Source organism: Accipiter gentilis, chromosome 13, assembly GCF_929443795.1.
Source record: "Accipiter gentilis chromosome 13, bAccGen1.1, whole genome shotgun sequence".
NCBI lineage: Eukaryota > Metazoa > Chordata > Aves > Accipitriformes > Accipitridae > Astur > Astur gentilis.
This window is the reverse complement of record NC_064892.1, coordinates 25,596,484-25,615,301: the sequence shown is the minus strand read 5'-3', so window position 1 is coordinate 25,615,301 and position 18,818 is coordinate 25,596,484. Positions and strand designations below refer to the sequence as shown.

The window sequence follows — 18,818 nt, the reverse complement described above, 5'->3', positions numbered from 1 at the left end:
CAAACATATTTATTAAAAAAAAAAAAAAAAAAAGACAAAAAGGTTCCAACTTCTGTAAGCTTATAAAGAGCATGCACATTAAGCGCGTGTAAGTCACCTTATCTTTTTCCTCAGAACCAGAGAGTATAACTGGAGACCATGTCGGAATCTGCAGCACAATTTTCCAAGAACACATCGGTGTTCTCATCTTAGAAAAGTATTTCACAATTTACACATCAAAAGCTTTTAATCTTTACCATTACAAAAATTAAAAGAGTGAAGTAAATTTACTAATTTAGGTACATGATTTCTAACCCACAGAAGAAGCTTTTCCATTCATTCACAGCCTAAGTACTTAGAAATATTTAAATATACTCCAAGATTTAATATTCAGTGTACTATTCTACATAAATAGCTAACAAAATGCTACAATTTTCTTTAAAAAAAATATTTTGTTAAAAGATTTTGCTAATATGAAGGACAAAGATAAAAAAACTGACACAAGCAGTTATCAACAAGGAAACTAGGTTCTGGGTTACAAGATGCCACTTGCTAACCAAAAATACAAACTTGCAGGAAATAACATTGACCTCACTTCTCCAAAAAAGTGCAAAAATTCTTCTAGTTGAAAGTATGCCTATATATCTTCCAATTACAGAACCACATTTCTTCAGCATTATTACAGAAGTACAACATATGTTACTTCCAAAGGTTGTATTTCTTAGAGTTTTCTCTCATCTTTCACCAAATCTGTAACAGATATTCAGTAATACAGATCATTTACTGTACTGTGACACACTCTTGTGGTACATTAAGGAATGAAGTGATCAGCCAATCGTAAACGGAGAAAGAGATTCAAACCGACAAAGCATCCATTGCAAGCAAGCTTTAAGATACAGCATTTCAGAACATTATATTAAAAAGCAAGTGGGAGAGAACTGCAGCATTCATTCTCACTGAAATGCTGTTGTATCTCACCTACTATTTGACAGAGACTAAAAGATGGTGATGATGAAATTGCAAGTGAATTCTCATCTACGGAACACAAATACCACACCATACTATAAAACTGAGTGTAACTTCATTGCAAATTTTCTTCTCGCATCTTAAAAAAAGGTATGTATTTCTGCATTAAAAACAGATATCAGAAAATCTAACATACCGATGAAAGCTGGCATATCAGACAAATACTGTGAATATACTTTTAGACTAAATATTAAAAGACTTTCTAATTAGCATGCATTTAAAACTCTGCCCAGAAAACTTCTCATTCCTTCAGCAATTTAGGCAAACAAAATTCATATCATTAAAGCTTCTTGAATTCCTGCTCTCAAAGTCTGTGCTGTAGTTTTGTGAGACTGAAAATGATGTAGATTCTATTATAGAGATTCTGAATAATCAGTCTAGTATGCAGATTCAGTTATTCTACATGTCTTTTACAAAGAAAAATCCAATTTATCATACAACAATAATAATAGTATTTTTTCACTGTCTGGTCGCACATCTTTGTATTAACCTCAGATTTTTAAATGCTGGAGAAAGATAAGAAGGGAAAAATAAGTCTGCTTTGCATCAGTTTTAGTCCTTTCCATATTGATTACATTAACAACTCTAAATGCTGTGGAACAGATTTTATCCCTCTCTTCCCATTACATTTACATATGCATAACAGTTGACTACCTAGTCACTAGACCTCTCTGACTTTTGAGGAATTAGTCTAATCTCATATAAATCAAAATTATTTATTAGTTCTACTTGTAAACAGTAACAAAGTGTTAATTCTAATTGACCTGAAAATACAACTATCAGAAGCATCATTATCTGTAAATGTGGTGCTTGCAGCAGAATTAGACTTTGATTAAATCTATATGACTTCCCACCCCCACCCACCCCAAAGACTGAATATAAATATTTCCCTGAGTAAACAGAAAAATCCAACTGGTGATCAAAGAATAAACCTTATCTTCAGAGACTTGTGTCTCATAGACATCTATATAGACAATCCAGAACAAATATTGATAGTGGTACAAATGAACAATTATTTTGTTGTTATTTTTAAAGGAAGTTAAGTGTAATATAATTTCCATTTCACCATAAAGGTAGGCACAAGTTCTAGCAAAATGAATCACAGTATTTTCTTAACAAATCAGAGGCACAATAGCCCCTTGGCACAAGAAACGCTTTGTCCTTAATTTCTCTTATTCTTTTCATACTGACTTATTTTTGCCACTGTTGTTTCAGGCTTTTATTTAGTTCCAAATATGCTTCTTCCTTTTGAGTTTTGGTCCATACTCACAGGTTCTTTCAGCAACAGTAATCTGAAGATCAGAACTGCCTGCTTCCAGTGCATATGGGTATTATGTTCTCAAAAAACCTATATCCATTCAAGTGGTTCAGATTCCTTATATTTATTATAAAGCACACATCTGCACAGCACAGCTTAACTCGCCATTTGTATCCGCTTGCTCACTACATCTTCTGTTATTTTGCTGAATAAGGAAAACTCACAGGTACATTCTAAAAGTCAACTGGTAGCAGTGAATGGATTCTGTCTTCCCCTTTTTCAAGTTTGACCAAGTCCAATCCTCCATTTATCACTAGTGTTTCTCTTCTATAGAGCATTAAAAGAGCAATATCATTCATACTACTAGATTACTACCAACAATAAACTTTCTCTCTTGGCTCTTTGCAGTTAGGATGATATAACCCAGTTTGTTTTTAGCTATATCTATCCAGGTTTGTTTCTTTTCACAGCAGCATTATAGATCTGTTGAACTCCACATGCCAAGATTTCTCCTGCAATGTGCAACTGAGCCTTGCATCCCAGTTTCTTTTCATGCATTCCAGTTATATCTACCCTCCATTTTGTCAGCTTTGATAGCAGCTTTCATTCAAACAATCTTGCTGAACATTTAGTTGCTTTTTCCATCTTCCCACCGTTTCAAATTGATGACCCAATACTTTGAGATCTTACACTGAAAGGCCAGCAACAAAAAACAACATTCTGCTGCATGTATATCAAGTACATTGCAGCCAAATTTTAAGTGCCACAAGGCATTACACCGCATGATCAAGGAACTGCGAAGATAAGCAGTCACCCTAAACAGGCTCTTTCTAACTTGTTATCCTTGCCAGCTATACATATGCATTTAGAATTTTAGGAAGAGGCATTTCTATATCAAAGGACAAGTCAGATTGCACAGCAGGAAACATTTAGTCTTTACAACTCTTAAGCTGAGTAACAGAGCAGACAAGGTTTCTAAGTTTCATTACTCAGGTGCTGTTAGCGGTTAGTAAGGTTGTAGAACTACTGTGTGAGCTAAAAAGAAAAGTAGAGCCCCACTAACTTGTAAAAATAGGAAGAGTGGGGAAGCAAAGCCATAAAACAGAAATACAAGATTGTTAAAAGCTACAGAATATGTTGTCCAGTCTCTTGAGTCTCTTAATTTAAATGAAACTGAAAGCAGCCAATTGATTCAGAAAAAAAATGTATCTGAAAACACAACTACTATTTAACTGTAAATATTTAACTATTGTATCAGACAATAATAATCATCATCCTCATCATGCAAACACATTCTGCCCTAGCAGGAAAGTTTTCAGAATGCTGAACTAGCTTATATCCTATGTAACAGAATACTTCGTTAGAATTCCAATTTAACCCCCCCAAAAAATCCTACCATTTCAGATCAATTAAGTTCTCTCCATTCTTACATAACCTGCAGAACCTGATTGCTATTAATGGGAGGGGGACCCCCCCATCTACAGAATACACATCCTTTATGGTGATGTTTGTTTCATAAAACATATTGGAAGTCTGATAGGAAACTATCAAGGCAAGATATTTACAGACTAGGAGAATGTATTTAGAATGAAGAAAGTGTATGAGAAATTTATCATGTAGAGATCACGTAGAGGAGGACAGCAGCCTACAATGGAAGTGTGTTTCTCAGGTGTTCACATGAAGTAATCAACTTACTGTTTTTTATATGACCTCACTTTAATTAAGAAAATAAGTTATCTATTAGGTAAGGTCTGGTCATATTTACACAGAGCTAGTAGTAAAGAGGAATATGTAATCTTAGTGAGTAAGGAAAGAAGATGTCTATAACCACTTTTTCTATACGAATAAATTAAAATATTATTCCAGCAGAACCAGACCAAATGCAAATGGAACCAAAGGCTCTGCCAGAGAAACTGCTATATTCTGCATGGCAGACCAGTGTCCACCCAAGTACTAACAGCTGCCTAATTGGAAGTCACTGCTCCATTAACACAAAATCTCGTTTGATTTTTTTCTGTTTATTTTTTAAAAATAAATTGTCCTTGAAATGAATTTTCTCGGAATCAAGCCATTCACTGAGAAAGTAAATGGTAGATTTTCTTATGGACAAAAAGTAGCACTCATGGAAATTTAAATGCTAATAATTTTCATCAGCAGTGACTTTGAAGGTTCGCCAAATAAGGTTTGTTAAACATTTCTTTTCTTGCATGTAAATTATTTTTCTCAGCTCACAAAGAAAAAAGGCTACAATAAAAGCACTGTTGTAATGAAGATTTTATTGCACTCAAATATAGCGTTACCTTTAGTCAGATATAAATGCTTGTAACATTAGATTAGAAATTAATCAAAAGCACTTAGTGCATAAACATGTAACAAAACTAAAAAGGAGGTAAAACCCATGAAAATAGGTTTGTAGTAGGTGTATAGAGTTTGATACCTCTGTGTGATACAAACATTAGCAAATTAATTCTTGCAAGATCCTTGCTGGCATAGGGACAAATGTATAAGTTGTTAAAGTGAGTATTTTCCATTAAATAAACAAAATTATTAGACTGAGCAGGGGCACTGTGATGATCCCCTTTAACTTGCATTTTAAGTTCCAAACCTGCATTTCCATTCCATTGGTATTTATGGTTTAGGACTTAGGATACTGAGCAGACGTTTTCCCCTCTCTGGATACGTGAAAATAATATCTAGCACCTCTAAGATTTTACTTATTCACATTGTAGGAACATCCTCTACTAGAAATCAATAAAGGAACATTCTTGTTGCTTCTAAAACATCGAGCCCTTGAAGGCTTTTCCTACCACAGTGTTGTGAAATAGGAGTAGAGTGCTTTTGTTAGCCTGAATATACTGTCATATTTTCATCAAACATGAGTTGACTGCAGACTAATATTGGATTTTGGGTAGAAATCAACTATTAAAAGAAAAAAAATATCACTTGTTTGATAGAAAAAGGTAAAGGTGAACTAAGGAACTACTCCTTCAAGGCACTACACTGAGGAGAAAGGAAAGCACTCAATCTGTTCTGAAGCCAACAGAAAATAAATAGTCTGTGTGTAGAAGGTGAGAACCAATCACCTAATGATAACACATACTGCAACTCTGCCATAAAGCAAAAAACCCAAATTAAAGTAAGTTAAAATAAATTAAAATTAAGGTACAATTAATACTGTGCTTAGGTAGCTACTTAAAAGTGCTGTAACAAACTCTTCAACAATACCCCTTCACTATCTGACAAAGCATTTCCTAACTGCAAATACAAGTCAAAGTACCCTTTCTAGCAACAGAAGTTTTTCTAAATGTATTTGTAACAACTCCTGACAGACTGCCTCTTTTCTACAGTCCTACCAGAATAATGATCTGATGCTACTGTTGTTTCTGACATACTCAGATTAGGGTACTGATGACACAGTCATTCAATAACTAATAATTAATTGAATTAATTTTAAAGGAAGAGATTAAAGGGAAAAAGATGCCACAATTTATAGCTTCAAAAAGAATCAAACTACAAAACAAATGCTATTGTCAGACTATTCCAACCATTGGTATGTTAATGTCCTCTTTCAGTTTTCCATTTTTTGTTTGCCATGTATTCACGGAGTTATCTGGATATGAAAGTCAGGTTTTAGGTGTTATTCACATCCCACTTTAAATACATTTAACACTCTGAACAACTGAAGGTTTCTCCTATCTGTGATAGGACATTAGAAAAAATAAATGTTAAATTCATTTTCTCCAGATTGGGTCTCTTTTGCCTGTGACAGTAATTGGTAAGTGATCTCCCTGCCTTTAACTCAATGCAAAAGCTTCTCCATTTTATTAGAGAGCAGCTGGGTGGGCATCTGGCAGCCAGCCAAGGTCAACCCACCACCAAATTATATTCATTCATTGATTCTTATATATCAATCTGTATATAAAACAAATATATTTGATGCGAATAGCAAAACAAGATAAGAGCAGAGATCATTTTATCTATAAAGAATAGAAACAGCTAATATATTTACTACCAATGCAACAGTAAATATACCAAACTTTCCCTCAATAGAAAGATGACATACTGAAATTGCAAGATACCATTGATATTTCAGTGCTTTATAAAATTGATCGGTTGCTGTCCCTTGTAAATGCCTATAACTTACTCCTGCATTCTTCAGAAAGAAACTTTTTTGCCTTTTTCAATTTATATGCAAAAATCTTTTAGAATAATTTTGGTGTACAGGGTAGTTAGGGTGATACTGCAAAGCAGCCAAACTGAAACACATAGCAGGCTTTACTTCTACTTGTACACAGATACATTAAAATGTAACTCAAGTTACTCAGTGCTGTATTATTAGCAGAAGTTACTAGACTATAGTGTTGGCAGTCTTACAGGTTTGTAATAATAAGATTCTATGAGAAGCACAGTTTGGAGCAACTTCTGTGTAAATCCTTCTCCAGTGGAGGAAAGTATTAGGGCACTAGGCTCTACCTAATCCTAATCTTGACCACAAATTCTATTGCTTATGCTGGGTAGGCTGTGGCATGTCAAATACAGCACTAAACTAATTTATATTGCTGATTTGACCTTCTTGCTGGCATTTACTCTCTTTTCTGCTTTAAAATGTTTGAGGCTTGGTTGGCACCATAAGCAGTTTAGGCCTTGATGGGTTTTCTTACAGAGTATACAGGGGAGGGAAAAAAAAAAGAAAAAAAGAAAAAAAAAATTAAGAGAGAACTATATTGACCTTTTCAAGGCAAGTGCCAACAGAGATAGCACTCCCACAGAAGTGCTTTATTTCTGAATAATCAAGTCTGGCAGGAGCTCTGGTGTGGTACAATCAGACACTGCCGTCTCCAATAAGATTAGGATAAAAATCTGTTCCAATTGATTTAAAAAAAAATTAAAATAGAGAGAGATCATGCAATCTTTCTCTCTCAAGTTTACTAGATCAGTTCCCTTTGATATCTAGAAAAGAGAGAAGAGTAAATTACTAATTTTTCATACCATCTCCCATTAACAGCAGTTATCTGCATATTGCTAAAAATAATGAAGAATTTAGGGTTCTTGTATGTTTGATCTGCAATTTCTAGTACTCATTTGGACTTTAACTCTTTAAACATAACAGTTATGTAAAAAAAATTGTTGGATCAAGTCAAATAAACTTATTAAAAGGATATTTATAAACACAGCACACTAGTTATAAAGCATGTATTTCAGAAAACTACTACCTTTCTTGTATTTTGCATACATGAAACAAATTTTCATTTTGTATTTAAATGCTTCCAAAGATTTATTTTTGGTCAGAGGTTGCTTTCTTGTACACTCCATACAACCTCCTAAGTCCTGGAATCACCTTTGGCAAACCACTTCAACCACCTAAAGGATGGCTTTAAGCAACATGCAGCTGGTTTTCTCTCAAGGTATCCTGAACTCATATCCCATATTAAGCCTAACTACTACAGTCTCACTACATTAATTACACTTATTCACAGACTTCCACCAATTTATTGCTATATCTTCTCCACACCAGTACTCTTCAAAGTATCTCCACAAACTAAGTACATTTCTCCCTTCTATAAGTGACAAGACCAAGCATTTGCACATTACAACTTACCTTATTTCAGCACCGTAAGTATTAAACATAGTAGCTTGAAGCTACTCCAAGCAAACAGGTACTCTTACATCCATGATTACAAACCTAATAAATGCCCTACTGGGTCTGACCAGTGACGCCTCTAGCCCAGCACTCCATCTCCAAGAGCTGCAGTAAGAGATGTTACTTAAAAAGACACTATGCCAGCCTTATCACTACTTATAATACATACTCCTCACTTCCCGAAAGAGGAAGCCCCTCTTCCTACAAATACATGCTTTCCTATTTCTTTTGGGTCTATTACACCTGAATTTGTCTACTGTTCTTTGAACCTGCTGAACTTCTGAAGTTGTCACCAAGTGGTCCCACCAATTCCCTGGCTAACCTCATTTTCAAAAAAATTAAATACACTTTTCAGTATGAGCTGAAGCATCCTTTGCAAGAAATTCAGATTTCTAAAAGAGTATGTGAAGAATGTCCTGTTTACATTTATCTAGCTACATTTAATGAGTTTTCCTGTTATCTTCATTTGGGCAAGCCTTCCAGATTTTTAATGCTATCCTTTTCCTTGCGATACTGTCTTCAACTTTCCTATCAAGTCACACACATTTTTTTACCCCATAGCTTTAGTTGGACTTTTTCTGAATTACAATACAAAGTTTACTCATATCTTTAAGATGGCATTTGCAAAATAGCCTCTGGGTTGCTAGTAGGCATGGGTATCTTGCTTGCTTGACCATCTGCATCTTTCATTCAGTTCCCTGTCCTGAAGTTGAATACTTGTATAATAGATTACTTGGATTGTTCTCTCCTGGTACAACATTAAGATAGTGATCATTCTCTCCTCCTCTGACCTCCTAGGTCCTGTGAATGACTCAAGTCCATTCCCAGAACAGTTCCTTTTCATGTTGGTTACAGGAATATTGGAAACAGTCATTTGTTGCATCCAAAGCTTTGATCTTCTCGTAATATCCTGATAAGGAACCGATTCAACCTATATGCAGGTAGTTAAATCTCCGACTTTATTGCCACAAAATTTGCAGTTTGTCTAACCTCACTTAACATTTTCTCATCACAAACATCATCTGACCTGAGAGCTATTAATACAGTATAATATTATATTATTAGAAGGAATTTCCATTCACAAGGTTTTGCACGGTAGGCTGCTTCTCCCTCCACAAGATTTTCATGCTGCTACATTTCATGCTGTCTTTTATGCAAAGTGCCACTCCCCTGCCTGTACATCTAATCATTCTAGCAAAGTTGGCAGCACATTAACATCATACACCAGTGATTATTCTCCTTCCATCAGGCTTCCAACACATCTATTATAAAGCGGTTGTCATTTGATAATGAGCATTTTTGTATGTTCATCTCTTTTAGGCTTAAGATGATATAAAAGCACTTATAAGGTTTGTTCCAGCTCTGCTACTCGGTATTTCACATACCAGTTAAACTTAACTCATATATTCAGTTTAATGTTTTCAAAGAATTATAGTAAGATTCCTTTGATACCATTGTTGCCAAAAAGGCTTTTCACAGATTTTCTTCATTGATGTGCAACCATGAGTATAATCCTGATAAATCTTAAACACTTGATATTTCTTATTATTTCTTTCTCTTTCAAGTCTCTGACTACCATTAATACCAATCCTTCTTCTTACCTTTAAAAAGAAAAGTTATCAGAAAACCAAAGATCATTTATGCAGACCATTCACATTCATCACCTTATTTTCACACAGAACTTCTCAATTACTTCCCCCCCGCCCCCCCAGCCAGGAAGAGAGACATGTAGCAATACCTTACTTCCACACTGATGTCTAAGGCAGTGATTTCACTCTTTACTTTTATTCTTTTAGCTGCTGACACAAAGCTAATGATTTGAGGGCTCCAGAATCTTTTGTTTGTTTCATTCTTGGGGCATCTCAGAATAGTCTCATGTTTTCTTGCAAATATTTTAAATGTATGTACACTTTTCAGTCACAATCAAATCTTTTCTCAAGTATTCACATTGAAAATATTCCATTCACACAATGACCTGTATTTCCAGATTCCAAACTAATATTCTCGTCCCACATTTCCTGTGTAGCAGTAAATCTATATGGTTTTATGACAAAGGAGTGGGTTTTCCATTATGTCCTTGCCTACTTCTTTCATAAATATAATCTTAGATTTCTTTAAGATTACAAATTTATTCTGAGACAAGAATAAATTCTGAGCCAATAAATAAATCACACTTTGTTTTCAGTAAGTTGCTACAAGAATACCATCAGCAGTTGATGCTTTACTACTTCTTAATGTTCCAGCTCAAAGTTTTAATTTTTATAAAACACGTTGCTTTCACAAAATGGTTCAATTCCTGGCAAGTGACAAAACCAGCTTTATAACAAGTAAAAGAATGAAGAGAAAATACCCTATACCACCCACAGCCCTCACATGGACTCATCATTATCACCATCACCATCATTATTATTATTATTAAACAAGCACCACAGTGAAAACATTTCCTGCAATAAGTTACCAAGACAGCTGTCAGCAGGTCAAAGAAGTGATTATTTCCCTCCACTCCCCTTCTCTGTCAGGGAGAATTATCTGGAGTACTTTTTCAGTTTGGCGTTCCCCACTTCAAGAAAAATATAGATATATTGGACTGAGTACAGTAGAAAATCATCAAGATTATTAGAGGGCTGAAACACAAGATGCATACAGAAAGGCTGAGAGAGCTGTCAGTCTTGAGAAGGTTAAAAGGCAAGGGAACTCTTACTGCTGTCTCAAACTACCTAACAGAAGGCTACAAATAAGAGGGAACCAGATTTTACTTGGAGGTGCACAATGAGCAAGAGGTAACAGACACAAGTTGCAATAAGAGATACTCCAAGAAGACGTAAATGAAAAAAAATTCACCACAATGGTGACAAACACAGGAACAGGTTGTCCATCCACACATGTCCATATTTAGGGATATCTCAAACTCATCTGGACAAAGCCTCAAGCAACATGAACTAGACTGGTCCTTTTACGAAGGTGATTGGACCAGATGACCTTCAGAGGTCCCTTCCAAACCAAAAAAATTCCATGATTCAAGGACATGTCTCTGGACATCCTCAACAAGACTGATTTTCATCTCCATGTACAGTCTTTGCTCCGTGTTACTACTCACTATTTTTCCTACACTCTGAAGCTAGACCCTCATTTACTTTTTTATTCTTGCAGTAGTTTCATACCTACATAACATCTTCAGTTATTTCAGTTGCTTCAATACCCATTCAGAATCAACATCATTTATAACTTCTGTACAAACATCTGCTAAAGCTTCAAATCTATTCTATACTGTTCTGTATTCCTTTTTCTAGTAGAAATTCCTCAATGGATTATTTACGTAGACATAAGACTTCCTCTTTTGGATCAACACTGAAATACTTTTGGCACATCAGCTGGCAAAATGCACCAACTGAACATTTGAGTACTTCAATGTGATTTTACTTAATCAGAATAAAATTCACTTAAAGCATCATTGAACATTCTGGTCCCTGCTTCCACAACTAGATAGCTCTTCTTACACAATGACTTCAATGGAAAGAGTGCATAAGCAGACCCTTCAACAGAGTGGAAACCAGCTCATTCTTTGCATGCCGTCATTTGGCTACAGAATCATTTTCAAAATCTTGTCTTTCTGGTTTTAGAGACAAAGCTTTAGAAATAGTCAAGGACTGTTTCCAAATTCAGTCTAGTGAATAGCTTGCTGATTCTACTTTTGAAAGCATGGTATTAAATCTCTTTAAGACTGAAAAGTGAAAAAAACCTGGATGTCTCCAATTTCTTTGGCAAGTTTTGTTAGTAAGTTATGTATAAGCTACAAAGAAGCATCCACTGTCTCCATGGTCATGAGAACAAAAGCAGTTACTTTGCTGCCCTTTGTACTAAAATTCATGCTGTTAATAAGAGACACTGAGATGCCTGGTGCTGTCTACTTAAGTATTTAAGCATTCATGCAAATTTCTGTAAACCACTGAAAAAAAGATGAAATTTATTTCCATGTTGCCTTTTAGACACCTACTTGCTGTTCTAAACAAAAATTTTTAGTGTCTCTACTTCCTTTGAAAAATTAAGATGATGGCACACTTCTATCACCCACGTGAGATGAGAGAGATTTCAAAACTTAAAAAAGGTTAAGCAGTAAGCTCCATCTGTAAAAAAAAAAGTAAATTAAATTTGACCCTGCAGGCTATAGCCTTTTAATAGCCCTTGCCCCCATATGGTATAAGACTATACTTCACTGATTTTTCAACTGTAGATCCAGTAACTCTCTTCTCTTAGGTTTTGTCAAAACAATGTATTCGGTCCATTCAGTTAAACTTTGAAGGGATGTTAACCTTGTTAACTCCAATGTTCCCACTGTCTGTGGAGATTCACAATCCTCTTCTGAGCCATTAACAAGTTTGGCCTGAACATCATTGTCTCCCAAATTTTACTGTTTAATTACACATAGGAAAGAGTATTTCCTCCAGTGGCTTTTAAACTTTCTAACTTATTAATTCAGGGAATACTCTTGGTAATTCTGCTAACATTATAAAGGCACCACAATTATCTTTTAGACTTATTCCAATAGATTCAAGCAAAAATATCTATGGTCTGTGAGATTTTCTTGCCTTTTTATCTTTGTACAACATTGTTAATATTACTAAGTGTCAACAGTAATAAACTGTAATACTCAACTCAGTAGAAATACTGCTAGAGCATGAAGAGCCTGCTTTGACAAAAGCAGGAATAAAGTTCTTTGTTATGGTAAAAAAATAAATAAATTGAATAATACACACCAAAGCATACCAAAAAAAAAAAAAAAGACACTTGAGAATGCCATGCACTATATTAAATAAAAATATTGAAGTGAAATTTGTAAAGCAAATTAAAAATATAATAATGTCTTTTCAATTTGAAAAGGAATTAATCATTGCACCCTTTTGGCTACCCCAAAGTACTAAGCCTCTGATACCAATCAAGGGGCAGAGGGGTGAGGGAGGTGCAGAGAGCTGGGGAACATGTCAGGAAGGCATTTTACATATGGGGCAGAATAACCTAAACTACTAGTAAGATGACTCACATCCAGAAAGGGAGAATAAGTTTAAAGCCAGGAATACTTTCAAATATTTTGCTTTTCCACAAGGCTTTAAAAGCTAAGCAAAATATCAAAGGAGATCTATGTTGCTACAGGTTTATCAGAAAGTAAAAATTTCATTGAAAGACACTCCCTTATTCACAGAACCAAAACACATCAATTATCATATGCATTCTGAGGGTAACGCATCATTTTCTGGACTCTAGATTAGTTCACAGTATTTTATTAAGGTATTCTGACAAAATTTTATAAATTTTTTTTCAAATGTGACTGAATAAAAGTCTGTATTATCTGGAAGCATTTCTTAGGGTTTTTTTGGAAAGGTTTTCCTTATAGGTCACACAATAACTGTCACTCTAAGTAAACCAGTTCAATACTATTAAGCAGTCTAGAATTTTCAACTTTTTTCTTCACACATTCCACTTAAAAAAATAGAACATTAATGTTATGTTCTGAATGTTTCATTTATATTTATTTTTATATATATATGTAATTCATATATATTTAAGCCCCGATAATTTTAAAGATATCTCTAAAAGCTGAAAATTAAAGCAATCAATTACTTACCCCTTTTTTGACAACAGAACGTAAGTTCCAATTTGCAAAGCATGTCAGCATTCTCGTACTTGTCCTCTTCTGCCTTAACCCAAAAACAGGATTCTGTCATTTCCTGAGGCCTGATCTACAAGCAAGGGAAAAAACAAGATTTCATTCATTAAATTATTTTGATGCTATGCAGAGATTGTACCCTGTAGAGTGTAAAGCACATGAAATACTGAAGAGGTCTGTAAAACACGTGAACTTTTGGTACATAACTCATCTTTATAATTGTTAATATATTTCTGATTGAAGATAATAATGCTTACAGTAAGTGCTTTTGGACAAAGCAATACAGACAACATACTGTTATCCAAGGTCTAAATGTAGCAAATTATCTTTGGTCTAGATTTAAAACCTGTGTAAACTTTAAATAGTCTCTGAACACAGCTGGTTTAACTAGATATTAAGTACCTTACTTTTTAGATTGTAGCTTTGATTGCTTCATAAAACTCTGAAAATCTTTTTACTGACTTATTTTGTTCTAAATAATTATAGTTACCAAAACTCAGTAGATTGATAGTCCTAGTAAACTTGATTCTGTCACAATGGATAGAAAAAAATAAACGGACTCTGTATTTTTTCAAGCATTAAATTTACATAAGTACGTTTACACTAAGGAAAAATGGAGAGACCTGCAATGCTTCTTCCCGCAGTCCAGGCTAGATAGATGCAAGATACTTGTTTAGAAACTGTATAGCTATCAGTACAGTGCAGTGACTGATCCAACATAAACAGTTTGCTAACAGACAAGGCATGGTAGGACCCAGGAAGCATTCTAGTATCAAGGTTATATTATTCTAGACCAGAACTGACTTTTCCAGGCATCTCAGAAAGTCAACAGATGCTTGCCCAGATGATTCATGAGTCAAGGAAACATAGTCTTCAGAAATAATGCAAACTAAAGGGAGAAAGTATTTGTACCTTACCTAATTTTAACTAATATATCAATTGCTTTATATAGTCTTACTCCTGACAATGTCTTTACCCTAAGCTCTATGTAAGATTTTACATCAAGTATTTGCCATTAACCACTACTACCTTGGACCAGTTGAGTCTTTTCATGGTAACCTCAGGTCTGAATTCTTTTTTAGGCTTCATTCCAAATGGCAAAGCGCATGAAGGTGGAGACCACTGTGCTCCAGGCAGGCCTGGTAGAGGCGGTGGTGGAGGAGCACCACCAAAAGCCAGAGGAATCCCCAAACCGTTTGAAAGTGGTGGAGGAGGAGGGGGAGGTGGTGGTGGTGGTGGAATTGCTCCATTAGAAGGCAGCGGCGGAGGTGGCGGCGGAAATTGATGTGGTCCTGCAGCTTCCAGTGGAACGACAGATGCATCTCCACGCGCCGATGGTAGAAAACCAGGTGGCAAGGAGCCATACTGTTAAGGAAGATATTCAGTTCCACATTTTTTGTCAACAAAGTGCCATAACAATCACAGTTTATAGATTAAATCCAGAAAGCCAATTGAAAGTCAGTGCCATTTTTCTTGTGTACGACAGTTAAATAGGAACTATAAGGAAGGGCAACGTACTTTTGATTTCATAATTGGAAGTCTCAGCTCTGAAGTGGACATTCAGACCAGGGTGTGCGCACCAGAAGTGACAAACTGAAATGCTATATTCTGCTTATTGTATTTCACTCATCATGACTTAAGAAGGGTCTGACAGGTATCTTGATAAAATGTTATCTAGACTACCACAGTTTAGCTCAAATTAAAACAATAACATCCTAGTCTCTAGTGCTCTTATTTATCCTACAGAATACAGAGAAACATTCCAAGGATATAACAGCAGAATCTGAAGAGATTATTAATTCTGTTGAAAAACAGTAGGAGCATTCTTATTCCACAGAATTGAAATCACCAAGTGATGATGAAAAAAAATTCCTTCCAAAAAATACAGCTGCTTTACACACCAACTTCTTATTCTATATAGTAAGGACATCTATACTGTATCAAGATGGGCTTATGAGCACTTCAGTAAGTCTAAAAAAATCTATTTATTTCTAGTATTTGAAGAACTTCTATCATAGAGCTTCAAACATTAATAAATAGCTACCTGACAAAAACAGAAAAGAATAAATAAGTATTTATCTACTGGTGATAGTATTAATCAACTTTTCAACTGATAATTATGAGCTGAAACAGCCCATTTTATTTTTTAAAATGGAAGGAAATACAATAAGCAAAGACTTTAATATTTTTAAAAGGAAATAGCTGAATATCAATAAATAAAAATAAACACATGCACAACAGTATTGTTCTGAATTTCTGAACATATGCATTTTTTACACTAACAAGTAGGCACTGAACAATTAGGCTCTAATAACAAAAGAAATACAAGAACAAATACCAAATGCAACAAAAGATTAAACGAACAAGACCGGGAGAAAAATAGTCATAAGAGGTGGAAGTAGCCATGCTAAGTAGCTACTAATGTCATATGGAAACCAAAGATTCCTCTTAAGATAGATTTAAGAGTACTAAGCTGCAGTAATCAATTACTTGATATTTACAAAATATTCCAAATACCCCATATTAACAGAGGGATAATTCATGGTATGATAATTAGTGAGCATGATCATATGTTAGGTTCACTGTCTGCATGTAAAAAAAATAAGTTCTATTTAATAAAACAACAAGAGAAAAAATAAAAAAGGAAAGAAAGCCTATTTCACTCGCAAAAAGTATTTAAGCATGTTTTCAAGATACACAGATAAAAATACTTTCTTAATGAGTGGTACACAGCTCTCACTAAAATTATTTTTTTAGAATGCAACAATTTTTGTAATTGCTTTTTTGAAGCCTGTTTGACTTTAACTGTTAATTCTGACCAGAAACCTGAATTAGAATGACATTTTTAAACAGAGCAAAGCAGAGCTAAACTGATTTTCCTCACTAAGAAAATTAAACAAGCTCAAAAGTATTAAAAACCTGCTATGATAAAAACCACATATTTTATCACCTTCATATATGCATGTCTTGCCAATGCTGTCTTTCTTTAGCCATTTTTAGACTATGCTTCTTATTCCAGGAAATAAGACACAGGAAAAATCACTTGGTCACACAGTCTCCTTAAACAGATTTCAGAGCCGAGGCAGTTACAAGTTAAGTCAAGTATTAGTCTCAAGAATCTGCACTATTCCTCTCCATGACATCTAAAAATATCTATTTATGCTTCGAAATTGAAAAATTATCAGGAAATGTTCTTATCCAGCCACAGGTTATTTCTTTCACTGCTGGATATTCATGGTAAGCAAACTGAGTAATGAATAATTTCCTGTGTAGGGATAAAGATCAGAGTTATGAATGCTAATCTAAAAGCATAAGACTTATTACCCTATGTGGTTAATTACTTTGCAAATATATGACACTGAAAGCAAAACCCAAATGAAACATAAGGAAATAGTTTAATTAACAGAGCTCAGGCACAAAAAGGATCATCTTGGAACTCAAACAGCTAATTAACGTCACACTACAATTCTTTGTATAAAACAGAAATAAAGGAAACTAACTAACGGTCAGTAATAATCAATAACAAGGATTCTTTGAAAAAAACCTCAACTGTACTATCAGAATCTGCAAAAGATGCAAAATTAAGTCCCTTTCAAATATAATACTTCATACATTCATTTAAACTGTCTTATACCTGTGATTTAAAAGCTTGTAATTCTGCTTCAAGTTCATTGATTCTTTCTTCTTTTTTTTGCAGTAGGGCCTGGGTCTCCTGATGAACTACAAAATCTTTTTCAAACTAAGAAAAAAGAAAAAGAAAAGAACTTGTTGATACTAGTCAGTTCTGCGTAGTTTCTTTAGTTTCCAACTCTTCCTTTTGTGTTTGTTAAAACTCGCATGTTAATAATATAAGGACACATACAACATATCTGCTATTCTAACTTCCATGTATCCACTGAGTGGAAGTGCCATCTCTATTACCAGTACAAGTATTTCCCATATGAAATGGCATAAAGTACTTAATGTATTTTAAGTTGGAATTAGGCAGACTAGCTTAAAAAAATTGACGTACAGTAATACAGAGTCTGTAGATACAAATGAGTCAATTCTTACTCTCTACCTGTTTATCTTGTTGAAGAAACTGATAACTGTTCAAATAGAGTATTCAGTTGATTTTGAGAGATTTGTACATGAAACCTTAAAATAAATAGTAGAAAGACTCTCAATTAAGGTTAACTACATTACACCACTTTCCTCTGCTTCCTAATCCACAAGAAACATCCAAATTCCCACTTAAACACAGAACTAATAGTAATTTGAAGTTAAAAACTATGCCACATTCAGTTACATCATTCATGAAGCTATTAAGTAACCCCCTGTGTCCATCTTATGGTCACATAACTTGAGAATTACTTACTTTTCTAGAAAGTTCAGAAGCCCTCTCTTCACATTCTTCTAATCTTGCTTTATCTACACAAATATCTTGAAAAAATAAATAAACACACTTGCACATATACAGGGAACACAAGATTCTTTATCACACATACAACTTTAACTTGTTTTTTCGAACATATAAAGAAGTATGATACTGTAATCATTTTCAAACATAGTACTTACCTACTAAGTGGCTGAAATTTACATCTAATCTTTTACGATACGTGAAATCTGGGTCTGTTCCACTTCGATGTAACACTATCTGGGACACACACTCTTCAATTAATTTGAAATACTGTGGACTAAAGACAGAGATGAGTTCTTTTACAGCATATTCATTTATCAATGTATACTTAAAATCTTGTCTATAAACACAGTAAGGTCAATAGATTTGGGCTGACTTATTTCCATAGAAGGGCAGGTACAAACCTCAAAAGTCTCAAAGGACAAATACATCCACAGCAGCTTACTACACAAGACCAATTTACACAAAGCCTGAAAAAACAGTGCACCTAAAGATAGATGATTCTTGTATTATAAACTTTGCATCTCTCCCCCTATGGAAATACAGAAAGGAAGGAATCCCTCCTGCTTCCTCCCAGTAAAGAGAACGCTCTTCCTTCAGCTTGATCGCTTCCGGTTTTGTGACTTTTGTAACTATAGATGCATTCCAGCTCTGCTTCAGTAAGAGGAATGAAAAACATTTGTTCTAAAATGCCAAGGGGTACGACTGCTGGGTCACTTGCCCAGAACATGCAAGCTGTGAATTCAAACCCTTTCTGGTGGAAGAGGTCTAGCACAGGTGCACCCATGTCAGGCAAGCACTCTTAATTTTAAGGATACATCTGTGCTAGACCTTGCTTGAAAGCCAAGGTTAT

At 34.7% G+C, this 18,818-nt stretch overlaps 1 protein-coding gene across 3 annotated transcripts in view; it reads right to left on the bottom strand.

Annotated features, from left to right (window-relative positions):
- DIAPH3 (diaphanous related formin 3) overlaps positions 1 to 18,818 on the bottom strand; it is a 242,630-nt gene that overhangs the window by 163,075 nt on the left and 60,737 nt on the right. For all 3 annotated transcript variants that reach the window (XM_049815693.1, XM_049815694.1, XM_049815695.1), the window contains 5 exons: positions 18,124 to 18,242; positions 17,924 to 17,988; positions 17,201 to 17,305; positions 14,596 to 14,931; positions 13,525 to 13,639 (listed from right to left, as the gene is read on the bottom strand). In XM_049815693.1, the coding sequence (XP_049671650.1) occupies positions 13,525 to 13,639; positions 14,596 to 14,931; positions 17,201 to 17,305; positions 17,924 to 17,988; positions 18,124 to 18,242 (740 nt within the window). The remainder of the gene's footprint in view (positions 1 to 13,524; positions 13,640 to 14,595; positions 14,932 to 17,200; positions 17,306 to 17,923; positions 17,989 to 18,123; positions 18,243 to 18,818) is intronic.